Below are 23,911 nucleotides of genomic sequence, written 5' to 3' on the forward strand. Positions count from 1 at the left end.
CTCCCCGGTTCTGCTTTTGGGGAGTGAGGTCTGATGCAGAGTCAGGACAGGACGTCCCGGCTGGGTTCGGGGATGCCGGGGCAGGGTCGGTGCCTCCTGCCGTGTCCAGCCCTACCCAACACCGGTGTGTGGAAGCTCGATCTTCCCGCTCCGGTTGGACCATGGCTTGTGATGCCGACAGCTGTACTGGCCACAACTGGACAGAGAGGCTCATTTCTGAGCCTGATTGATTGCACCTTGGTTAAGATTTGCCTTAAAGAGATTCTGTCATTTCCTTGCTCCTTTCCGCTGCTCCCGGTGTTGCCCTTTTGGCAAACGCTCCCGCGTGTCCGGAGCGGAGCGCGGGGAGGGAGCTCTCTGGGACACACTGCCCGAGCTGCCCCAACCCCTGCACGTCCCGGCAGGACGCTGGGCTCCGGGCTGTGATTTATCGGTGTCTCCCGTGGGCTGAAATCTTCCAATTCACAGAGATCAATCTCTCGAAGGAGAAAGCAGCCCGGGTCTGGCATGGAGAAACCCTGCCCAGCTCTCCGCGATGCCCACGGTTGCCCTCCCCAGCTTGTGCTCTGGCAGTGTTCTTTTTAGGGTGTTTAAGGCTCGGTGTTTTCTGGGCTGATTAATAGTAGGTGCAGGCAGACGTGGTGCAGACACACTGTGGAGCCTTTCCTCCTGCCTTGCTGGTGTCTCCCCATCCTCCCTGCACCCTCCTGGGCTGCCCCCACCGTGTTCCTGTCCCTGACACCCCGTTCCACCGTGGCCTGGGGACAGACCCCGTCCCGTCCCAGGGATGGGCTGGGAACATCACCCCCGTGGGTCTGTGCTCAGGGCAGACGGTTCCCACTCCCGGCCCCGCAGGCTTTCGGTGAGGGAGGAGCTCAGATCCGGGCGCAGATTTAGGACACGCCGCGGTGCCGGATCTATGGCAGGAGCCCGTGTTGCTCCACGGGGTTGTTGTTAAACTCCCAGCTCCGCATCCGTGCGGGATTTCTTGGCAGCAGGTTTGTTTTCCTGATGACAGCACCCACCGCCACGGGGAGGATCGTGTCCCCGGGTGGCACCCAGAGCTGCGTGGGGACAGAGTTACCTAAAGTGGTGGCGATATTCAAAAGAGCAAAGGGTTTGTGCAGCCAGCGTGTGCCAGGTGTGTTCAAAGCCCCGTGCCAGGCGTGTTTAAAGCGCCAGCATGGCCTCCTTGGGCACTCGTGGACCAGCTGCCCCATCCTCCCAGTGCGGAGCTGTGATTCCATCCTTGTTTCCCAATTCCTCTGCCCTCGAGTGAAAAGGGAGCAAAAGCAGGATGGGAAAGGGTAGATGCTCTCCCAGCTCCCTCCCTCCCCACTGTTCCCATCCCAGCTGTGGGGGAATGTTGGGCTGGCGCTGCCCAGGCTGGTGCTGTTGGCACACCCTCCCCATTCCCAGACACATCCACTGCGGGAGCAGGTTCCTGCCTTGCTCCATGTTGTCAACATCCCTCCCCCAACCGCTGGAGCCACCGCATGGAAAATGTCTGTGGTTTTGGAGAGAGGGGCTGCAAGAGGTGCTGAGCAATTTGCTCTTGAGGCACCCTGGCTGGTGGGCACCCGTCCTGCCACGTCCACAGCAGCAGGTCCAGACCCGCAGCTGCCTCTGGGCAGGGCACCATCAACCTGGAGCCTTTTGGTTTTTGGTCTTGGTGTTGTCAGGAACCCCCCATCCCCATGGCCCTCCTGCCACGGAGCTGAGATGGGTGGATTGTCCAAGCCCCTGGCCCATGCACCTAGTCCCCTTTTGCTGCTGCCCCGCAAGACCTGCTGGGGCTTTTGGGGAGTTTCAGTGCCATTTTGTCCCTGTCCAAATTTTTAAATCCTTGGCTTAAATCTCAGGACCACACCAGGATCCTGGGTTGAGCTGTCAGACTCTAAGGACCCAGGTGCCCAGGGACAGGACAAGAGGAGATGAGCACAAACTTGAATATAAGAAATTCCACCTAAACATGAGGAGGAACTTCTTCACTTTGAGGGTGGCAGAGCCCTGGAAGAGGCTGCCCAGGGAGGTGGTGGAGTCTCCTTCTCTGGAGAGATTCAAAATCCTCCTGCACACGTTCCTGTGCAACCTGCTCTGGGTGGCCCTGCTCTGGCAGGGGGTTGGACTGGATGATCTCCAGAGGTCCCTTCCAACCCCATGTCATTCTGTGTCCATGATATGGCTCTGGCCCGTGTTGTGTGGGGGACAGAGGGATGCTGATGCTGCATCCCAGCCTGTCCCATCCTCCCCAGAGCTGTTGAGGTTCTGGGAATGCTCCCGGGGAGTGCTGAGGGTGCTGCTACACTCTGCTCTTCTCCTTTCTGTGCTCAGCACGCGGCCCAGATGGAGCAGAAGCAGAACGAAACGGAGAACAAGAAGGTGCATGGGGACGTGGTGAAATACGGCAGCGTCATACAGGTACGGGGGCTCGCTCGCCCTCCCCGCCTCGGCGATACCTCCTGGGGGAGATCCCACAGGCTGGGAGGGGGCTCGTGGGATGCTCCAGGGTATGAGCAGCCCTGGGGACCTGGAGGGGCTGTACGTACCACCGCTGCTCACCCCGGAGTTCACCTTTCCAGCTCCTCCACATGAAGAGCAACAAGTACCTGACGGTGAACAAGCGGCTGCCGGCCCTGCTGGAGAAAAACGCCATGAGGGTGACGCTGGATGCCACCGGCAACGAAGGATCCTGGCTCTTTATCCAGCCCTTCTGGAAGCTGAGGAGCAATGGAGATAACGTGAGCGCAGAGCCGAAAATGTCCCCAAAAGAAGATATGTGCAGAAAGCACTGCCCGTGCTGCCTGCCAGCCCTCCCTTCCCGGCCTCATCCTCTCTCTCCCCTTTCCCTTTCTGCTCCCCAGGTAGTCGTGGGAGACAAAGTCATCCTGAACCCTGTCAACGCCGGGCAGCCGCTGCACGCCAGCAACCCTTTCCCTTTTTGCTCCCCAGGTAGTCGTGGGAGACAAAGTCATCCTGAACCCTGTCAACGCCGGGCAGCCGCTGCACGCCAGCAATTATGAGCTTGCTGACAACGCCGGCTGCAAGGAGGTACGGGGGGGCTGGGCTGCCTCTGCGGGCTCTGGCTTTTGGGGCTTCTTTGTGCTTTTTTCCTTTTTCTTCCTTTTTCTTTTTTTTCCCTTGCCCCAGGGGTCGTGACTGTGCTCTCTTGCTCCTTAGGTGAACTCAGTCAATTGTAACACCAGCTGGAAAATCAACCTTTTCATGCAGTTCCGCGACCACATGGAGGAAGTGCTGAAAGGGGTAAGGAAGGAGGTTCGGCTGCCGCCGGGGACACGGGGGGCTCTGGGGACCCAGCCCTGGTCCCCCGTGAGGGCAGGATGTGTGAGCAGCCCTTTGGCTGTGTGACAAGGGCAGAGGAAAGAGATCCTGCCTTTAGGACTTTAATTCCCAGAGAATTCGTCACTCGGAGAACTTAACAGCAAGCTAGAGCTGGATATTTTAGTGTCCCCTCACAGCAGGTACCTGAGGGGGCATGAAATTACCCTCCGCCTTGTATTGAGTTGGCTTTCGAGGACAATGAGAGGCACACGTAGTGCCAGCAGTGGCTTCTGGCTGCGAGGACAATTTTCGGCTCTTTAGCCGTGCGGCGGGGCTGGCTGTTGCCTGGGAAAGGAACTTTCCCTGCGGAGCTATTGTTCGGGGCTGAGGTCCTCCAGGAAGCAGCTGGATGGATATTGATTGTTATGATCCTACAGCCCCTGCTCCCCAGGCGCCACACTTATCCCCGGCTCCCCGCGGCCACCGCATCCTCCTCCCCGGGGCATTAATGCCTCGAGCACATTGGTGAGCAGAGCCTCTGCCCACGCCGGGGGTGTAAAATGGGGGGTTTGTACCCATTTTACAGCCTGGGGAGGGGAAGCAGTAGGAAGTGACTGGCCTAGGAAATGCAGTGATGGCATTGCAGGGTGCCCCGTGCCCATGCGAGGTGCCCTTCCCTGGGTTTGGAGGAGCATTTCTGCTGGTAGAGGCAGGTTTTAGCACAGCTCAGGTAGGACTGGAAGAGCTGATGGTGCCCTGTGATGCCCAGCCTCCCACAGCCCTGCTATGCCATGACTGGGAGCTGTGCTCTGCTCTGGACGACGTACAGGGGATCCCCTGGCAGGGTTGGGGGGGGTGACAGGAGGAGATACATGGAGAGCCATGTCCCTGGGTCTCACCACCATGTCCTGCTCCAGGGGGACGTGGTGAGGCTCTTCCACGCCGAGCAGGAGAAGTTTCTCACCTGTGATGAGTACAAAGGCAAGCTGCACGTCTTCCTTCGCACCACCCTGCGGCAGTCGGCCACCTCGGCCACCAGCTCCAACGCCCTGTGGGAGGTGGAGGTGAGTGGGGAGGGGATGGAGCGTGTGTCCACGGGCTTTTGGGTTGCCTCCACGGGCTGCTGCGCTTTCACTGGGAGGGGACTGGGTAGAAGCAGTGGTTGGCTCTATACATTTCCACCTCTGGTAGCCTGACTGCCCTGGTGAAAGCCAGCACAAGGCTTGAGCTCCAAGAGAACTTCTTACAAGCTTCTTCCAAGCTCCATGAGAGCCTCTTCTCCCAAGTGAATAATGACAGGAGCAGAGGAAATGGTCTGAATTGCAGCAGGGGAGGTTTAGATTAGATATTAGGAAGAATTACTTTCCTGAGAGGGTGGTCAGGCACTGGAACAGCCTGCCCAGGGAGGTGGTGGAGTCACCATCCCTGGAGGGATTTAAGAAACGTGTAGACATGACACTTCAGGGTATGCTGTAGTGCCTGAGATTGTTGGGTTGTGTCTGCTGGTGGGTTTGTGTTGGGTTTTTTGTGATTGGACTCAATGATCTCAAAGGTCCCTTCCAACCATGAAGATTCTGTGATTCTGTAAGAGAGCTGGGATCCATGGCTGCTGGTGGATGGGCTGACTGTCTGAGCTTGTGGCCACCTTTGAGATAGGATGGGGCTTTTATCAATGGCTTGTTTGCCTGGGAGGGGGCAGGAACAGCATCCCAGTTCCCCACAGCCCCATGCTTTACTGGCTGAGCTCTCCTCTGCTTCTCCCAGGTGGTCCACCATGACCCATGCCGAGGAGGAGCCGGGCACTGGAATGGCTTGTACCGCTTCAAGCACCTTGCCACGGGCAACTACCTGGCAGCAGAGGTAAGGAGGCAAGCAGAGGGATGCAGAAACCTGCCCTACCCTCGAGAGGCTGGTACCATCCCTGGCAAAGGCAGTGCCCACCTCCCTTAGACAGAGCCGCGATGCCCAGGACTGTCTGTGGCCCCGCTCCGGGGATTTTGGAGCCTTCCTGCCTTGGGCCTCCACGGCTCCTCCTCACTCACAGGAGACATTGGCACCAGGGCTCTGAGCATCATCATCATCATGCGTCTGTTTGCAGGGCTGGGCTTTCCCCCCCAGAAATCCCCCACCCAGGCCAAGCAGCCGTACTGGCACAACCTCCTGGGAGCAGGAGATAACTCACCCTGCTGTGCTTAACTCCTCCCGGTCAGGTTTTGCCCATCCTCATCCTCTGGTCCATGGCAGCATCCAGGGCTGTCCTTGCCTGGGGAGGGTGTGGGCAAAAGCTGGGTTTCCAACACCATCCGCCAAATTTTTTTGCTCCTATTTAAGGCCAGTTCAAGGCCTCCTGATAGAGGCACAAAGAGTTTTCTGCACTTAGATAATGTGGTTTGTATGACACTAATTAATTGCCACTACCAAGGGAAAGACAGTGTTACACCCCGCTGCCAGGGGAGCGGGGATGTACTGGGGGGGTCTCAGTGCACCATGTGCCAGAGGTGCTCCTTAGCTGAGAAGAAAACCAAAGGCAGCCCCCAGGGCCCCTTCCACCACTGCAGGATGGAAAACAGGAAATATTGGGCTCTGAAATGGCTGCTTTAAACCAAAAGACAGTGAGGTGACATCTGCAGAGGAGAGAAGATTGCAGAATGGTCCTGGGCTGGTGCTGCCCGGCTTGTGTTGCTCACTGAGACCTCAGCCTGGGCTTTGGAAGGATTTACAGCAAAAGCTCATCTTCCTGCAGTGCAGAGTCCTGGGGCTGCCCCCGAGGGCTCACCCTGTCCCACTCCCTGTCCCTGGGGACAGAACGCTGGGTGCTGGGTACGAGTCACCTCCTCCAGCCCCACCTGGGCTGGTTTCCTCTCTCTGCGATGCGATCCAGGAAGGCAGGACTAGAGATAACACCCCATGCTCAGGGTTTTTGGAGGGACCGAGCGGGAGGACTGAATAGCTGTCTTTCATCTCCCTCTTTAACTTTTCAGGAAAACCCAAGTTATAAAGGAGACGTGGCTGAGCCCAAAGCAGCGCCCACGGTGAGCTGTGTGCAGCCTCGCTAGCAGAAATGCTGCTGCCGCTGCCTGAAATCACGCCGTCTCTTAAACTTTGCCTGAAAGCAGGGAAATGCCCCAAAACAGAGCCTGCCGTGGGGACAGTGCCCGCGCCGTGCCGCTTGGTGCCGAGGCTGTGGCCGAGGCTGTCCCGCTGCCCAGCAGAGCATCCCGCATCCCGCACTCTAGAGTAGCATCCCCGTGTCCCGCTTGCGAGGGGACCCTCCTGAAATCTGTTGGAGGGGTCCCGGTGCATGTTGGACCCCCAGGCCACGGGGAAGTGCCGGTAGAAGAGAGATTTGGACTTTCAGGGGGTTTTTCCTCTTTGCTGTTGGTGAGATTTGGCGAAGGGGTGGCCTCCGTAGCTCAGGTGCATCGCGCTGCGCTTGTGCTCTCGTAGCCCCTCGCGCGGCTCAGCCCGGCACCCGAGCAAAAGCTTCTGCTCTGAGCGTAGTCGCTGCGTGTCTCCTCCGACGCCGGGACGCTGGGCTCGGTGGGGTGGCCGCCCCACACCAGGCTCAAAGCTGCTTTCCCCGGTGCAGGGGGGCAGCAGCCGTGCCAGCCGCAGGAACACGGGGGAGAAGATCAAATACCGGCTGGTGGCCGTGCCCCACGGCAACGACATCGCCTCCCTCTTCGAGCTGGACCCCACCACGCTGCAGAAGACCGACTCCTTCGTCCCGCGGTAGGTGGGCACGTGCGGCCACGGTGGGATTGAAGGAAGGAAGGGAGGTTTAGTTGCGTGGTGTGACATTTTTGGGATGCTGTGCCATTTGCAGGAACTCCTACGTGAGGCTGCGCCACCTCTGCACCAACACCTGGATCCAGAGCACCAACGTGCCCATTGACATCGATGAGGAGAGGCCCATCCGCCTCATGGTACGGCCCCGCTCCCTCCTCCCGTGCAGGGATTTATCCCCTGTGCCCTGGTAGCTCTTAGCATGCTCCTTCCCACCCAGCACCCAGGCTTCACCCCAGGGCTGAAAGACCCTGATGATCCAAGGGGGTGGCTGGACACCAGCCTGGAGCCCACCTCAGTAGCCTGGAGCCCACCCCAGTCCATCGGATGGGCACAAACAGGGTCACTGACTTCCCACCTGGGGTGGGTGGCAGATGGTGGGGCCATGCTTGGCATTGCCATGTCTGTGTGATGCTGCTTCCCCGTTGCTTCCCAGCTGGGCACGTGCCCCACCAAAGAAGACAAAGAAGCTTTTGCCATCGTCTCCGTGCCCGTATCTGAGATCCGGGACCTGGACTTTGCCAATGACGCCAGCTCGATGCTGGCCAACGTGGTGGAGAAGATGAACGAAGGTTTTCTCAGCCAGAACGACCGGAGGTAAAAAGTCCCACCTGGGAGATGGGGCCGGGTTCCTCCAAGGGCTCTCCAGCATCCCTGCAGGATGGGGCCCCTGCCTGGGTCTCGGTGCCAGCGCTGTCTTGCTTTCCTGCCCACAACCCAAATCCACGCCTGCTTCTCCCAGGAGTCTGGTGAGGAAACCAGATAACGCCGCAGCCCCGCTCCGGCCCCTCCTTTGCCGCTAGAAAAATATCCGAGGGGCTGAGAGATGGCCCCACGATAGGGGCAGCCGGGTTAGTCACGGTATTATTTTTAGGTGGGTGGGTTCTTGGTGCTTCCTGAGCAAACACAGGTCCCCCGGGGGACAGAGGGAGCCGCTTCCGCCCTGCCAGCCCGCCCCGCGCGGGTACCACGAGGGTGACTAAGGGGACAGAGGCGTTAAATGCAAAATCCCCGGCATGAATCACAGGCAAAGGCCCCTGGCATTTACCCTGGCACATATAGTTTCCGTAGGAACCGTAGGGGCTGCAAAACCTCTTGCTTTAGGGCGACCGTCAACGTGTAGTAAGGAGGGGAGGATCAGCCAGCAACTTCCTTGGCAGCCCTGAACATGGTCTCGTTGGTCTTCCAAAATGCGCCGGCATCGTTGCAGGGACCCAAGTTGGGGTGGGCTGCGTCGGGTGGGCAAGCAGCCCCCCCCCGGCTGGAGAGTCCCACCGTGCCCCTTTGCAGGTTTGTCATCCAGCTCCTGGAGGACTTGGTGTTTTTCGTCAGCGACGTTCCCAACAATGGCCAGAACGTGCTGGACATCGTGGTGACCAAGCCCAACCGGGAGCGGCAGAAGCTGATGCGGGAGCAGAACATTCTGAAGCAGGTCAGTGATCACAGGACCCTGCATCTTAGCAAGGCTGAGGTCCTGTGGAGATGTCCTGTGCTGCTCAGGGCCACGCTGGAGGCTAAGGATCTGGAATCCCCATGGAGGAGGTGTAGCTGGTCTCCAGCTCATGCCCTCATGGCGCACCAAGCCCTCCTGGCAAGCACAGCTGGTGTCCGTGGGGGTGATGGTGTGGAGTGGGATGCAGCACTTATCACCTCTGCTTTTGGGCAGATCTTTGGGATCCTGAAAGCCCCCTTCAAGGACAAGGGCGGGGAAGGGCCCCTGGTGCGGCTGGAGGAGCTGTCGGACCAGAAGAACGCTCCCTACCAGTACATGTTTCGGCTGTGCTACCGTGTGCTGCGGCACTCCCAGGAGGACTATCGCAAGAACCAGGTGTGGGGGGGGTGACGGGGAGGGCCACCCTCCTACCACGTGTTGCAAAGCCCTGGGGGGCTGTTGAGGTCTTGGTGGGGCGGGGGGTATTGCTAGACCCCAAGACACAGCCCTGTGCGCTCACCACCTCTCTGCCCGCTCCAGGAGCACATTGCCAAGCAGTTTGGCATGATGCAGTCCCAAATTGGCTACGACATCCTCGCCGAGGACACCATCACGGCCCTGCTGCACAACAACCGCAAGCTGCTGGAGAAGCACATCACCAAGACGGAGGTGGAGACCTTCGTCAGCCTGGTGCGCAAGAACCGCGAGCCACGGTGCGTGTCCGGACAGGCCCCATCCCAAAGGGCTTTGTGCTGCGTGATGGGTGGGATGTGCCTCGAACAGAGGTGGAGAAGAGCCCCCGTGGACCTCCTGGTGACAGCGAGCTGTCTCTGCCCGGCAGGTTTTTGGACTACCTCTCGGACCTGTGCGTGTCCAACCACATTGCCATCCCCGTCACCCAGGAGCTGATCTGCAAGTGTGTGCTGGACCCAAAGAACAGCGACATCCTCATCAAGACGGAGTGAGTAGCCAAGGGGAGAGGTTGTCCACGTTCAGGATCTGGTGCCTGGCCCTGCCTCCCACCAGCTCTCCCAGTGCCCGGGTAAAGGCCCCGTCACCCCTCGAGGAGCAGCCGCTCCCCGTCCACAGGAGCATCTCCAGTTTACCCCTTTTCTGTCCTAGGCTGAGGCCAGTGAAGGAGATGTCCCAGACCCACGAGTACCTGAGCATCGAGTACTCGGAGGAGGAGGTCTGGCTCACCTGGACGGACAAGAACAACGACCACCATGAGAAAAGCATCCGGCAGCTGGCACAGGAGGCCCGGGCTGGGAATGCCCATGATGAGAACGTCCTCAGCTACTACAGGTGACGATCCCGTGGCATCTTCTCCCCAGGTGAGGGTGTAAGGGTTGAATGTCCTCACTCCCTCTCCCCCTCATCCCTGGGCAGGTACCAGCTGAAGCTCTTTGCCCGCATGTGCCTGGATCGCCAGTACCTGGCCATCAAGGAGATCTCCCAGCAGCTGGGTGTGGACCTGATCTTCCTCTGCATGGCAGATGAGATGCTGCCCTTCGATCTCCGGGCGTCCTTCTGCCACCTCATGTTGCACGTGCACGTAGACAGGGATCCCCAGGAGCTGGTGATGCCTGTGAAGTTTGCACGGCTCTGGACTGAGATCCCCACAGCCATCACAATCAAAGAGTGAGACACATTGGGGGTTGCAGGGGCTTTGAGGGGCAGGACAGAAGATGGGATTGTAGATGCCATCCACTGCAGTGGTCTGGCTTGACTTTAACAGGGACTGGGACAGGACATTTGTGGAGTGACTTTGGTAGATCTCAATCTTCAGAAGGAAACAGGCTCCATCATAGTCATGAGCATCAATTCTGGCTGTGATGCCAGGACAGATGCCAGGTCCAGCTCAGCAGCTGCCTGGACAGTGCTCCTTCCAGGCTGGGTGTGAGGAGACTCATCCCCACCATCTCCCCTCACAGTTATGACTCCAACCTCAACGTCTCACGTGATGACAAAAAGAACAAGTTTGCCAGCACCATGGAGTTCGTGGAGGACTACCTCAACAACGTGGTGAGCGAGGCGGTGCCCTTTGCCAATGAGGAGAAGAACAAGCTCACCTTTGAGGTGCGAGTCCTGCCGGTGTCCCTGGCACGGTGCAGGATGCAACACAGTTTGGCTGTGACTGCTTCTGCAACGAGGGTGGCCGTGTTGGCATCCCTCTCCCCTGTGTTTGTTCCTCCTGCTCAGCTCTCAGCACAGCAAGGTCTGGAGTTGCCTTGTTCTTCTCTAGGTCGTCAGCCTTGCCCACAACCTCATCTACTTCGGCTTCTACAGCTTCAGCGAGCTGCTGCGCCTGACGCGGACACTGCTGGGCATCATCGACTGCGTCCAAAACCCCCAGCTGATGATGCAGGCGGTCTACAATGACGAGGTGACGGGTGAGTCCCTGCTCCATAACCAGGCATGGTCCTGCAGGAAGGTGTTTTCCATGGTCTGCCCAGTGCTTTCTAGTTTGGGCTGTAAGAAGACAATCCACTGGTTTGGTGACATGGAAGCTTTGGCTGGGTCTGCACTGGGAGACAGGAGATGTTGAGCCCTTGGCCATGCCAGAGAAAAGGCCAGTCCCTCCTGCTCATTCTCTGGTTGATGCCTACAGCATATTGCAGTCTAAGTGGGTCCTTCCGTTCATCCTCTGCCACCTCCCTTTCCATCTGCATTAACTTTGCCCACTGTGGCTGCCTCTGCAGGGAAGAACGTGAGGAGATCCATCCAGGGTGTTGGGCAGATGATGTCCACCATGGTGCTGAGCAGGAAACAGTCCATCTTCAGCCCCCCGAGCCTCAGCGCCGGATCTGCCCCAGAGCAGGTGGACAGAGGGAGGAGCGTCGAGAGCGAGAACATTGTGGTGATGGAGACCAAGCTGAAGATTCTGGCAATCTTGCAGGTTGGAGCCAGTGGAGAGGGAGAAACATTGTGGAGCTGTGGGTGGGACCTGTGGGATGGGGAAGACATAGTTTTCTCATGCAGAGAGACAGCTGGTATGAAGTGGACACTCACTTTTGCTTTCTTCTTTGCTGCTGCCAGTTCATCCTGAATGTGCGGCTGGACTACAGGATCTCCTACCTGCTTTCTGTCTTCAAGAAGGAGTTTGTGGAGGTCTACCCCATGCAGGACAGCGCGGCCGATGGGACGGCTCCAGCCTTTGACTCCACAAGTAACTCTCCCACTTTGCTCCTGGTGCACCTTCAGCTCGGCAAACCCCACAGGCTGGGGACACCCAGGCGGTGGAGGTGACAGCTCCAGCAGCTCTCCACCCGCCGCTGCTGGCATGGGGGGGGTTGGGGTCTGTGCAGACGGGGTGAGGTGTCCTGTGTCCATCGTGGATGCTCAGAGCAGTGGTCAGGGAGCCGGGTTGGTTCCTGCAGGTTTCTGCTGACGCAGGTCACATTGGCTGCCCCTTCTTATCTCCCTTTCCTCTCCCTCAGCCGCAGCCATGAACCTGGAGCGGATCGGCGAGCACGCGGAAGCCATGTTCGGTGTGGGGTGAGTCCCTGCCCCCTCCGGTGCATAGTTAGCCTGGCCATAGGGCTCTGCCTCTCCTGTCCATGCTGCCGAGGCTGAGAGCTGCAGGTGACGAGGAAGATGAGGCTCTAAAGGCTCATGCAGTGTCCCCGTCAGCCCCGAGGGGTGACTGAGTGCACGCGAGCTCCCGCCTGGCTGCTAACACCAAGCGCTTTCGTCCCGGCTTCAGGAAGACGAGCAGCATGTTAGAGGTGGATGACGAGGGAGGGAGGATGTTTCTGCGGGTGCTGATCCACCTGACGATGCACGACTACCCACCCCTCATCTCCGGGTCCCTGCAGCTCCTCTTCAAGCACTTCAGCCAGAGGCAGGAGGTCTTGCACACCTTCAAACAGGTAACCCTGGTGGGACACTGCTCTGGAGCGCCTCCAAACCCACACTTGGCTGTGGGGGCAGGACGTGGGATGGGTCCCGGCCCCTTTCCTTGGGATGGAGATCTGGAAAAGGAGGGGAATGGGGTTTCGTGCCCCAAATTGGAAACCCCTGGGAATGTCGCTGCAGGTTCAGCTCCTGATCTCAGCCCAGGATGTGGAGAATTACAAGGTGATCAAGTCAGAGCTGGACAAACTCCGCACTATGGTGGAGAAATCGGAGCTCTGGGTGGACAAGAAGGGGAGCAGCAAAGGGGACAGCACCGTGGAGGGGAACAAGAAGGACAAGAAAGAGGTGAGGGCCCTGAGCAAGACCTTGGGAACCAGAAGCGGGAGGCAGAGGTGCAGATTGTTTCAGTCCAACACCTTACACCTCTCCATGGGGCAGGCACCCCTCTGCCTGGAAGAGGAGGGTCAGGGAGGGTCCTGTGGGGTGTAGTTATGCCCCAGGCTTTGGAGAGGTGCAGTGGGACCATGGTGCTGTTTCTGTCCCCTCACAGCATGCTGCTGACGAAGAGGTCATTGCTCCGGGAGAGAAGAGCAGTGAGAACTATCAGATAGTCAAGGGGGTAAGTGACACCAGACCCTGTCCCCTGGGCACCAACGAGAAGGGAAAGGGAGAAATCATGGGGAGGGTTTCCAAGCTCTCTTGGGGTTCAGAAGAAATGAGTCCAAGCCAGGGCTTGCTCCTGCAAGCTCAGTGCAGGGAGGAGCCCTGCTATGGCCCCAGGGCTCCAGAGTGAGCCTTGCACTGGGAGGACTGGAGGGGAGAAGGTTGGTGCTGGGTGCAAGGGCTCCCTGCATGGCACCACGGGGAGGATTTCTGAGGGGGGTGCCAAGATTCGCGAATGATGCGGGGGGCACCTGGGTTGATGGAGGGCACATCTGGATTGCAAGCAAGCCCCCAGTGCTGGTGGCCATCCCGATGGGCTCCCAGGCTCAATTCCCCTCTGCCGTGCTCCTTCTCTCCCCAGATCCTGGAGCGGCTGAATAAGATGTGTGGGGTTGGAGAGCAAGTGCGCAAGAAGCAGCAGCGCCTTCTGAAGAACATGGATGCCCACAAAGTGATGCTGGATCTGCTGCAGATCCCTTATGAGAAGGTGGGTGGGCAGAAGCTGGCTGGTCCTGAAGTGTCCAAGGAAAGGAGTGGGGGATGCGGGGACCCCCCCCATGCATGGGCAGGGCAGGAGGGGTGGCAACCTGCTCCTACTCTCCATCCTCACCAACTCTGGGCATTTCCCTTCTCTGCCCTTCCTCAGGGTGATGCCAAGATGATGGAGATCCTGAAATTCACCCACCAGTTCCTGCAGAAGTTTTGTGCTGGCAACCAGGAAAACCAGGCCCTGCTGCACAAACACCTCAACCTGTTCCTGACCCCCGGGGTAAGGAGAGGGGACCAAAGGGTGGTTGGAGGCACCACACGGGTGGAGACTTTGGTACCACTCCTGAGGGGTGGAGAGCAAGAGAAACAAAAGGCAGGAGGAATCCCTGGGAGAGGAAAGGTCAGGGCAGGAGTGGAAGCTGTTCCTCGTAGCTCCCCAGCCTCACCCTGCTCCCCTGGTTCTGCAGCTCCTGGAGGCTGAGACGATGCAGCACATCTTCCTCAACAACTACCAGCTCTGCTCGGAGATCAACGAGACGGTGCCACAGCACTTCATCCACTGCGTGGCCACCCACGGCCGTCATGTCCAGTACCTGGACTTCCTGCACACCATCATCAAGGCCGAGGGCAAGTACGTCAAGAAGTGCCAGGACATGATCATGACCGAGGTGAGCACCTTTCCCCCCAGCCTGTGGGGCGTGAGTGTGGGGTGTAGCTGATGTGGCCCCTGGGAGATGCATGGTTGGCTTCTTCCTTGAGGAAGAGCCTTCCCAACCATGCTGGCTTCTTCCTGGAGCAGGAAACATCTCCAGGAGCTTAATGCAAGGTCCAAGAGCCAATAACCATTTTGGAGTCCCAGAAGCTGTGATTTTTTGATTGTACTGCAAATGCCTGGTTTTCCCTGTAAACTCACGGCCCTTTTATCCTTCACTGGCTACTCCCTCTCATCGTCCGCTGCAGAGGACACTGTTCTCTGCCTTGAGAGGTTTCTGACCCTCCTTCTCCAGAGCAGTGACCCCTGACCCTTCCCTGCAGCTCACCAATGCTGGGGACGATGTGGTGGTTTTCTACAATGACAAGGCTTCACTGGCCACTCTTCTGGAGATGATGACGGCGGCCAGGGATGGGGTGGAGGAGAACAGCCCACTGATGTACCACATCTCGCTGGTGGACCTGCTGGCTGCCTGCGCCGAGGGCAAGAACGTCTACACAGAGATCAAGTGCACATCCCTGCTGCCCTTGGAGGACGTGGTGCGGGTGGTGACACATGAGGATTGCATCACGGAGGTACGGGGTGCCCAGTCAGGAGGGTGCCAGTGGCTTTGCACTGATTGCCTTCCCCTGACGGTGGCTGTGACCCCTCTCCTTCCCTCCCCGGTAGGTGAAGATGGCCTATGTGAACTTTGTCAACCACTGCTATGTGGACACAGAGGTGGAGATGAAGGAGATCTACACCAGCAACCACATCTGGACTCTCTTTGAGAACTTCACCCTGGACATGGCCCAGGTGCGTGGGGAGGGTTGGGTGGGAGGGACACAGCAGCAATAGCTGGTGTATCGCATGGGGACAGGTTGGTGTCACTGGGGCTCCCTCAAAGGCTGGGCAGCCAGACATGGGGCATGGCCACCGTGGGGACTTGTGTAGCTGCCACACCAGGGGCTGGGGAGCAGTCAGGGCTCTCTGGCGTAGACCCAGGAGCTGTAACCAGCCACATCCTTCAGCTTAGCAAGGTCCCGGCAGCGCTGTGTGCCAGCAGCATCTGGCCAGGATGAATGCTCACCTCGCCCTGGTGCCACCAGCATCCTCCCTTTTCCTCACAGATGTGCAAGAAGCGAGAGAAACGCCTGCCAGACCCTACGCTGGAGAAGTACGTGCTGACGGTGGTGCTTGACACCATCAATGCGTTCTTCAGCTCCCCCTTCTCAGAGAACAGCACCTCGCTCCAGGTAGTAATGCGCTGCATGGACAGGCCGTGGCTGGGGGAGGAAAGCAGCTCATCAAGCCCCCAAAACCAAGGTCTGATACGTACCTGCCTGCTCTCTCCTTCAGACCCACCAGACCATTGTGGTGCAGCTTCTCCAGTCCACCATGAGGCTGCTGGAGTGTCCCTGGCTGCAGCAGCAGCACAAGAGCTCGGTGGAAGCCTGCATCCGCACGCTGGCCATGGTTGGTAAGGAGCTGTGCCAGAGGGATGTTCTGTGCCCCACCGACCAGGAGGATGCAGCCACCCTCTGCTGCGGCAGTGAGCAGGGCCACAAAGATGGTCCAAGGGCTGGAGCCCCTCTGCTGGGAGGACAGGCTGAGAGAGTTGGGGGGGTTCAGCCTGGAGAAGAGAAGGCTCCGGGGAGACCTCAGAGCCCGTTCCAGTCCCTCAAGGGGCTCCAGGAGAGATGGGGAGGGACTCTGGATCAGGGAGGGGAGCCCTAGGAGGAGGGGGAAGGGTTTGACCCTGAAAGAGGGGAGATGGAGCTGAGATGTGGGGAAGAACTTGTTTGGTGTGAGGGGTTCAAGGGCAGGTTGGAGGGGGCTTGGAGCAACGTGGTCTGGTGGGAGGTGTCTCTGCCCAGAGCAGGGGGTGGCACTGGGGGGACTTTAAGGTCCCTTCCAACCCAAACCATTCTCTGATTCTAAGAGCCATGGTTCCTGCTGCAGGCCTTGGCAGGGCGCCCCAGGAGAGGCTGCCGGCCGGTAATGGGGAGGTTTGGCTCCAGGATGTGCTTTTTTTGAGCTACATCTCGGATACAACCAGGGTGACGTGGGGATAACCGAAGCCTGGGCTTGGTTGGGAGATCCCTGGTGTGTTCCCTGGTGGTGAAGGGCCTGGAAACAAAGCCAGCATTGATGGTGGTTTTCCCTTGGCAGGACTTTGCCCTCAGCCGGCTTGTGGCTGCCTGGCTCGGGACAAGGGTTGTTAGCACTGAGTCACCCCGTGGAAAGGATTGCTCGTGGTTAGACACTGGGTGGGGATTTCCCTTTGTAATTTGAGGCAGGGTGCTTAAAACATCTCCACGCTGGGCTTACCCAACCAAAAACTGGAAGTGGTGCCTCTTTCCATCCAACGTTGGGTTGGGGTTGGGGCTGGGAGCGATGTTGTGCTGCAGTTGGGAGGGATGGATGGAAATACTCCACCCCTCACTAGCCTGGAGGACTTTCCTTTTGTATTTCACCTAAATCTTCTCTGCTGCAAATGAAGAGGTGGTGGAGGGGTGCCTGGCCCAGAGCAGTGTGGTAGGTCCCAGCCGATGGGGTGGGCTGGGCCGTGGCTGTCCCCAACCCCGGCTCCGTCTCCTGCAGCCAAGAGCCGCTCCATCGCGCTGCCCATGGACCTGGACGCCCACGTCAGCTCCCTGCTCAACAGCAGCTCCACCAGCACCGTGCAGAGGAACACGTCCAGCTACAAGACGGCCACACGGACCTTCCCCCGCGTCTCCACCACCCCCAACCAGTGGGACTACAAGAACATCATAGAGAAGCTGCAGGTATGGGGCAGGGATGGCATGGATCAGGGCATGACATCAAGAAGGTGCTGGCATTGCAGGGGTCCCTCTCCCGTGCTCGTGTCTCCTAGGCATGCATTGGCCCTAAAGGTGTGTGCTGTGACTTGTAGGACATCATCACCGCCCTGGAGGATCGCTTGAAACCGCTGGTGGAGGCTGAGCTCTCTGTCCTGGTCGATGTCCTCCACCGGCCAGAGCTGCTCTTCATGGAGGGGACGGAGGCGTTCCAGCGGTGCGAGAGCGGAGGTTTCCTGTCCAAGTGAGGATGCTTTGCGGTCGCCATGGGATTGCTGGGGGCACTGGGAAGGGCTGGGGACCTTCAGCCTTTGTGGGTTGTGCATCCTGGTGTGCACCTGCAGAGTGGAGGGGCGGTGGGGCTGTTCCCTTGGGGACCCCCTTGTCCCTCTCGGCTGCGTGACGGTGGCTCTGCCGTGCCAGGCTGGTGCAGCACACCAAGGACCTCATGGAGACGGAGGAGAAGCTGTGCATCAAGGTGCTGAGGACACTGCAGCAGATGCTGGTGAAGAGGAACAGATACGGCGAGAGGGTGAGCACCATGGTCCTGCAGCACATCCCCAGCCCTACTCCTTGTCCCTGCAGCCCATGTCACCCAGGCTGGCAGTGCCCTCCCCGTGGCAGCCCAGGAGTGCTCAGCCTTGTTCCACTTCAGCGCTGGCCTTGGCACTGGGAGACTCGTGACGTTTGTTTGTCTTGGCAGGGCAACCTGCTGCGGAAAATGCTCCTGAACAATTACCTGCAGAACAAGAAGTCCAGCTCCAAAGGGGAAATGGTGGATGCTGCTGGGGGAGGTGAGTGCCCTTCTTCTGCACCTTCCCTGTCCCTCTGTGCTGCTCACACACACCTAGACTTCCCGGCTCCTTGAGCCATGATGGGATCAGGTCTGGCCACCATTCCCTCTCTTCCATGAGAGTAAAGGACTTGGGAAGATGAAGGGGTGGGACTGAAATGCCCCTGGCAGTGATTGAGCTGTGCTTATTCTGCACTACCACAGCATCACATCCCTCTGTGTCTTCTCATGCAGGCCAAGACCAGGACTGGTCTGCTATCGCTGCTGTCCAGTGCCGGCTGGATCGAGAAGGGGCCACCAAGCTGGTGGCTGACCTCATCATGAACACCAAGAACGAGAAGATCTTCCAAGAGAGCATCCTTCTTGCCATCCGGCTGTTGGATGGAGGCAACACTGAGATCCAGGTGCTGAGTCCCGGCTGTGTGGTGGGCACCAGCCCTGGGGGAACTGGGCACCCACCGTTTGATGGGTGCAGCATAATGCTCCCAGCACTTGGAAGACGTGGGTGAATGGCAGTCCTCTGTCCTGGCCCCTGGGCTTGGTTAAAATACTGTTTGGTTGTTTATCTTTGCTGGCCAGAGGAGGAATTGCAGAAATCTGTCTGGTTTGGGGTTTTCCAGCTGGGTGGCTGGATGGAGCTGGAGGGTGGGTGCTGGAAGGGGCAGGTTGGTGTCTCTGCAGTAAAGCTGATGCCCTCTGCCGGGTGCTGCTCAAACGGCTCGGGCTGCAGCTCTTGGGTGATAACTCATGGGTTATCTCGAATCCTTTATCACAGGGAAGCCAATACATTAATTGTACATGCAAAACATGTACATATAGGGCAGGGCTCCAGGCCTGGAGCTGTTGTAATCGCTGTTTGCTCTGTCCCTAACCCTGATTTTAGGGTAAAAAAGGGCACAGGAGCAGGGGACGATCCACCCCTGTAAATCCAAAAGGGCTGTGACATCCAGGGTTGTACCATGGAAATAAACCAGGTTGTCATAGACAAGGTCTTGAGTGCTCGAGGCCACCAAATCAAAGGGGCAGGCAGTTTGGAGCCCATGATGGAGACTTGTCCCTCCCTCCTCCCAGAAATCCTTTTACAACCTCATGACGAGCGACAAGAAGTCCGAGAAGTTCTTCAAAGTTTTGCACGACAGGATGAAGAAGGCACAGCAGGAGACCAAGTCCACGGTGTCTGTGAACATGAGTGACATCGGGAACAAACCTCGTGAGGACAAGGACGAGCCTGACCCTGGCACCAAAGGTATGGAGCTGTGTCCCCTTGGTAGAGCCAACGTCTCGTGTGATAACCCGATGCTAACGAGGTTGGATTGCCCTCTAGGACGAGGAGACACCTTCCTGATGCCTGGCACCCCCTCCCGATGCCCGATGGCCATAGGGTTTCGGAAGGGCCATGACACGGGGGAGCAGGGTCAGAACAATGAGATGGGGGTGACGGTCCTGATCATGGAGCCCATCCTGAGATTCCTGCAACTGCTCTGTGAGAACCACAACCGGGACCTGCAGGTGGGTCACAGGGGCTGCTCGGGATGGGGGCCAGGGCAGAGGCTGTCGGATGGGGGTGTGGGAAGCCTGGGGTCTGCCTCGGTTTGGTCCAAAAAGCCATTGCACCAGCCGCTCCGTGCCTCAGTTTCCCCAACTTTGCTTAGTGTTGTGGAAGTTCACAGCACGACTGTGTCCATGGGACTGAGTGTTCCTCTTGGAGGTCCCTGCATTACAGCCCCATTCTCCATCGAACTGCAGCTGGGGGGGTGTGGGGAGGGGGATCAGGCCTGACCCCCCGTCAGAGTGACGCTGCTCAGCCCCGTAACTGCAGCCTTTGCTCCACAGAACTTCCTCCGGTGCCAGAACAACAAAACCAACTACAACCTGGTGTGTGAGACGCTGCAGTTCCTTGACATCATGTGCGGCAGCACCACGGGGGGGCTGGGGCTGCTGGGGCTCTACATCAACGAGTACAACGTGGCCCTCATCACCCAGACCCTGGAGACCCTCACCGAGTACTGCCAAGGGCCCTGCCACGAGAACCAGGTCTGTGGGGATCCCTGCAGGTCCAGGTCATTCCCAGTGGGGCTGGGGGGGTTTCACCACTGGGCAGGGACCCCCAAGGGAGGATTTGGGGGGAAATGTGTGGGGAAGCAGCAGAGACAGGGTCAGCTTTGCGGTTCAGGTTATGAACAGGAGCAGAACGTGGGAAGCAGAGGATGCCAAGGCGCTGCATGCGTTACAAGCTGCTGCTTGGCCAGATAATGTGGGGACATAAACGGGGTTAAAGAATAAAGTGGTGCAAATGGTGGCCTTTTCAGGGAGGTTGGGGCTCCTGGGGTAATCAGGCAGGGTCAGTGCTGTAGGCAGGGACCTGGGCTGTGTTGGATGGAGGGTGAAGCCAGGAGGACTGGCAAGCATCCATGGGATGATACATTGCATTGCTCCCCCCCAGAGCTGCATCGTGACCCACGAGTCCAATGGGATCGACATCATCACAGCCCTCATCCTCAACGACATCAGCCCCCTCTGCAAGTACCGGATGGACCTGGTCCTGCAGCTGAAGGTGGGCAGAGCCTAGGGCTGGGATGGGGGGCACGTGTGTGGGCTTATGGCATGTCCATGGGGTGTGCTGTGGGGTGAGGTGGATGCTGTAGTGGGGACTGTGCATGTGTCAGGTCCTCGAGTGTGGGAGCACCTGGGCTTGGTGGGATGGGGCTGGTGCATCTCCACTGTGTGAGGCTCAGATGCCTCCAGCACGAGGGAGTTACAGCTGACGGTGGTAAAGGGGAAGTTCTGCCCACTCTGAAGGCCCAGGCAGAGGCAGGGCACAGCTCCCCTCAGCAAGGGCTTCTCCTCGCCAGGACAATGCCTCCAAGCTCCTCTTGGCCCTCATGGAGAGCAGACACGACAGTGAAAACGCCGAGCGGATCCTCATCAGCCTCCGCCCACAGGAACTGGTAAGGGCTGACAGTGAGACACCCCCACTGAGCCCCTCAGCTTCTCCCCTGGACCATTGCTCTTCTGCCTGTGGGTCCTGATGCAGTTTCTGGTTTGCAATCCAATAACCACCTCATCTTCCACACCGCTGGTCACCACCTCTGCGCAGGCATCCTTGCCCAATGGTCCTCCCAGAGCCATTTGTGGCCAGAGGAGGAAAAGGAAACAAGGAGATGGGGTGAAGCTCACTGTCCCTCTGCTGCCTTCCAGGTGGATGTGATTAAGAAGGCCTATCTGCAGGAGGAGGAGTGTGAAAACGCTGAGGTTTCCCCCCGGGAAGTTGGCCACAACATCTATATCCTGGCGCTGCAGGTACTGAGCTGTGACAGCAAGGGTCCCTGCCAGGCTGGGCTCCCCATGCTGGGCTGGGCATGTTTTCTCTGTATTTATTTACATTTTCTCCAGCCAGGCTGGTCTCCCAGCTCCTGTGAAAAGCCACCCCCCGGGGTGTGCTGCCCCGTTCCCCTGGGCACCCCATGTCCCCTCCCCTGGGCACTGGTGGCTTCTCACCTGGGCTCACCCGGCCATCGCTGTCCCTCTTCCAGCTCTCCCGACACAACAAGTCTCTGCAGCAGCTCCTGAAGCCGGTGAAGCGAATCCAGGAGGAGGAGGAGGAGGGCATCTCATCCATGGTATGGAGGGACCTCAGGAATGGAGGCAGAGCCCCTTCAAGCCACCCTGACCCTGCCTGGAGACTCCAAAGAGTCTCCCACCCTTTCTGAGCCACCCTGGGGTTTGTTGTTTAAAATTTGATGAGTTTTGGTATTCCCCAGGGGGACTAAAGAAAGAAAGGCTTATAGTGCCTTTGTAGCCCAAACTACCAGCCCAAAGGCACGTGCACCTTCTCTAACCAAGCTGTGGGGAGCTGTATTTGTGGGGCTCCCCAAGGAAGGCTCAGCTGTAGGGTGACGTCCAGCTCACCGCAGGGACAGGCTGGTGGCCCTGAGGGAGGGAGGACATTCTCCCCTTCCCTTCAGCAAAGGAAGGGCTGAGTCCTTTGCTGTCATTTCTTGCCCACGTACCTGAGATCCCAAACAAGACTCAGCAGTAATGTGATTTCCCTGGGGTTTTATGGGCATTGATTTGTAATTTGTGGATTAGCAGCATTTGGATGTAATTATTGCAGGGAATTGAATGTCTGTCACCTCGGGGAGGGCTCAAACCCCTTTAGGAAGCTTGAATTCATTTGCTTTTCCCTGAAACCTCATCAGCTTTGGTAGATTTTGAGGCTGTTGTCAGTGCAGAGTTAGACCTGGCTGAGGCCGCTCTCGTCCCCTCTCCCAGCTCAGCCTCAACAACAAGCAGCTCACGCAGATGCTGAAGTCGACGGCCCCGGTCCAGGAAGAAGAGGAGGACCCGCTGGCCTATTACGAAAAACACACATCCCAAATTGAGGCAAGACCTGTTTGGCTGTTGGGTTTCCAGTGGACACGTGGCCGGTGAATCCCTCGTGTGCTCCGGTTGCCTCGTGCCCGGTTATTTTGCACCAGGAGCCGTCCCATCCCTGTGCCGGCAAGAAGCAGAGGGGCCTTTTGCTCTGCAGAGAGCTGGGGGTGTTTGCAGAGCCCGTGGGGATCAGGGGGAACGAGCTGCCCCCCAGACCCATCCTTTCCCTCCCCGCAGCAGCAGGGAGGCAGCCCTTTCAGCAGCCTCATCCCTTCCAAGGGTTCATGCACTCACAGCTTTCCTGCAGCACAGCCAGGGCTGCCTCTGCTGGGTCCTTTTGTAGCGTTATAGACGAGTGACCGGTGGTGTTTGGATCCTGGTGGGGTGGGAGGGAGGAGGGGAAGGCACAGTTGGGTCTAGGAAAGAGGAAACCAAAGGCTGGCAAGGGTGGGATCTGACGGCCCCTTCCCCTTGGCCCTGCTTCCTGCAGATTGTGCGCCTGGACCGGAGCATGGAGCAGATAATCTTCCCGGTGCCTGGCATCTGCGAGTTCCTCACCAAGGAGACCAAGTACAGGCTCTTCACCACCACGGAGCAGGACGAGCAGGGCAGCAAAGTCAGTGATTTCTTCGACCAGTCGTCCTTCCTCCACAACGAGATGGAATGGCAGAAGAAACTGCGCAGTAAGAGCAAGCCAGACCTTCCCTTCGGGCTCCCCCCTGGCACTTCCAGTAGCCCCCCATTCCCCATGGGGGGCAGCCCTGCTTTGAAAGGGTTCCTGGCAGCAGCCTGGAGATCACATCTCTGAGCATCTTATGCCCCTTGCTCTGTGGAGCAGAGCACACTCGGCAGTTTGCAGGGAGTGGAGGTTACTCAAGATCCCAGGGATGTATTTCCTCCGTGCCTCTTAGTGCAGTTCCTCCATGGGCTGAAACGCGTCTTGTGGCACGTTCCCTGGGGTTACACCTGCAGGTGTTTTCCCCTGGAAAGCCCTCTCTTCATTTGCTTTCAGTTGCCTTCTCCTAAGCCAGGATCTAGCAGCTACATATGGGAAAGAAAACTTGTTTCTCTGGGCCCTGCTGACCTGCTTAGGTGCTCTCAGGGCTGCATCAGGAAGGAAATCCTGGCTTAAAATAACAAGGAGCTGAATAGAGAGTCACACTATAAATGCTGCGATGCAGCTAAGGGGCAGTGTAGCAGCTCTGAAAACACTTGCAGATCCAGTCAAAACTATCTTAGGAATTCGGCAGGAAACAAGTTTCCAGTATGGATGGGAAATTGCTGGCTGGGTCTCCTCTGGGACCAGAACCAGCGCTGAAAACACAAAGATACTGTTGTTTTGAAGGATGCGGGGCTGTAGGAGGTGGGAGATGGGGAGGAGGAGGACGGAGCCAATCTGATTCCAAGGTGCCAGAGCAGGTCAAAGGGTTGAGAAGCCAAGAACTGTGAGCAGTGACATTTGGAACTTTGTGCTGCTATTTCAGCAGATGAGGAGGGAGCTTTTATTAGTGTTTTGAAGGAAGGTGGGAGGCAAGAGTCCCTCCGAGCTCACTGGCTGTACTGGGCTGAACCCTTTGGGTGTCTGGGAGAACAAAGCCTTCCCCGGTTGGCACAAGTTTGGCTGAGATTTGTGTGTCTGCCTCCTCTCACTCCAGGCATGACGCTGATGTACTGGTTATCACGAAGAAGGACTCTCTGTGGAAGCATTTCCTTCAACCTGG

General features: G+C 58.2%; 1 protein-coding gene across 1 annotated transcript in view; it reads left to right on the plus strand.

The window, feature by feature from the left end:
- The window catches only part of ITPR3 (inositol 1,4,5-trisphosphate receptor, type 3), a 66,091-nt gene that overhangs the window by 13,157 nt on the left and 29,023 nt on the right, over positions 1-23,911 (plus strand). Inside the window, exons 4-48 of the mRNA XM_014953606.1 lie at positions 2,335-2,421; positions 2,583-2,741; positions 2,953-3,051; positions 3,181-3,264; positions 4,200-4,346; positions 5,047-5,142; positions 6,264-6,314; positions 6,872-7,014; positions 7,109-7,208; positions 7,505-7,665; positions 8,359-8,500; positions 8,735-8,896; positions 9,041-9,213; positions 9,342-9,461; positions 9,623-9,805; positions 9,890-10,141; positions 10,435-10,579; positions 10,746-10,893; positions 11,203-11,399; positions 11,540-11,669; positions 11,941-11,998; positions 12,207-12,372; positions 12,539-12,703; positions 12,909-12,977; positions 13,383-13,508; positions 13,668-13,790; positions 13,978-14,178; positions 14,546-14,797; positions 14,892-15,017; positions 15,332-15,457; positions 15,561-15,681; positions 16,806-16,990; positions 17,119-17,267; positions 17,447-17,555; positions 17,727-17,817; positions 18,051-18,220; positions 18,888-19,062; positions 19,141-19,325; positions 19,650-19,850; positions 20,260-20,370; positions 20,669-20,764; positions 21,015-21,116; positions 21,350-21,436; positions 22,089-22,199; positions 22,681-22,873. Of these exons, the coding sequence (XP_014809092.1) occupies positions 2,335-2,421; positions 2,583-2,741; positions 2,953-3,051; positions 3,181-3,264; positions 4,200-4,346; positions 5,047-5,142; positions 6,264-6,314; positions 6,872-7,014; positions 7,109-7,208; positions 7,505-7,665; positions 8,359-8,500; positions 8,735-8,896; positions 9,041-9,213; positions 9,342-9,461; positions 9,623-9,805; positions 9,890-10,141; positions 10,435-10,579; positions 10,746-10,893; positions 11,203-11,399; positions 11,540-11,669; positions 11,941-11,998; positions 12,207-12,372; positions 12,539-12,703; positions 12,909-12,977; positions 13,383-13,508; positions 13,668-13,790; positions 13,978-14,178; positions 14,546-14,797; positions 14,892-15,017; positions 15,332-15,457; positions 15,561-15,681; positions 16,806-16,990; positions 17,119-17,267; positions 17,447-17,555; positions 17,727-17,817; positions 18,051-18,220; positions 18,888-19,062; positions 19,141-19,325; positions 19,650-19,850; positions 20,260-20,370; positions 20,669-20,764; positions 21,015-21,116; positions 21,350-21,436; positions 22,089-22,199; positions 22,681-22,873 (6,277 nt within the window). The remainder of the gene's footprint in view (positions 1-2,334; positions 2,422-2,582; positions 2,742-2,952; positions 3,052-3,180; positions 3,265-4,199; positions 4,347-5,046; positions 5,143-6,263; positions 6,315-6,871; positions 7,015-7,108; positions 7,209-7,504; positions 7,666-8,358; positions 8,501-8,734; positions 8,897-9,040; positions 9,214-9,341; positions 9,462-9,622; positions 9,806-9,889; positions 10,142-10,434; positions 10,580-10,745; positions 10,894-11,202; positions 11,400-11,539; positions 11,670-11,940; positions 11,999-12,206; positions 12,373-12,538; positions 12,704-12,908; positions 12,978-13,382; positions 13,509-13,667; positions 13,791-13,977; positions 14,179-14,545; positions 14,798-14,891; positions 15,018-15,331; positions 15,458-15,560; positions 15,682-16,805; positions 16,991-17,118; positions 17,268-17,446; positions 17,556-17,726; positions 17,818-18,050; positions 18,221-18,887; positions 19,063-19,140; positions 19,326-19,649; positions 19,851-20,259; positions 20,371-20,668; positions 20,765-21,014; positions 21,117-21,349; positions 21,437-22,088; positions 22,200-22,680; positions 22,874-23,911) is intronic.

Source organism: Calidris pugnax, unplaced genomic scaffold, assembly GCF_001431845.1.
Source record: "Calidris pugnax isolate Ruff unplaced genomic scaffold, ASM143184v1 scaffold245, whole genome shotgun sequence".
Taxonomy (NCBI): domain Eukaryota; kingdom Metazoa; phylum Chordata; class Aves; order Charadriiformes; family Scolopacidae; genus Calidris; species Calidris pugnax.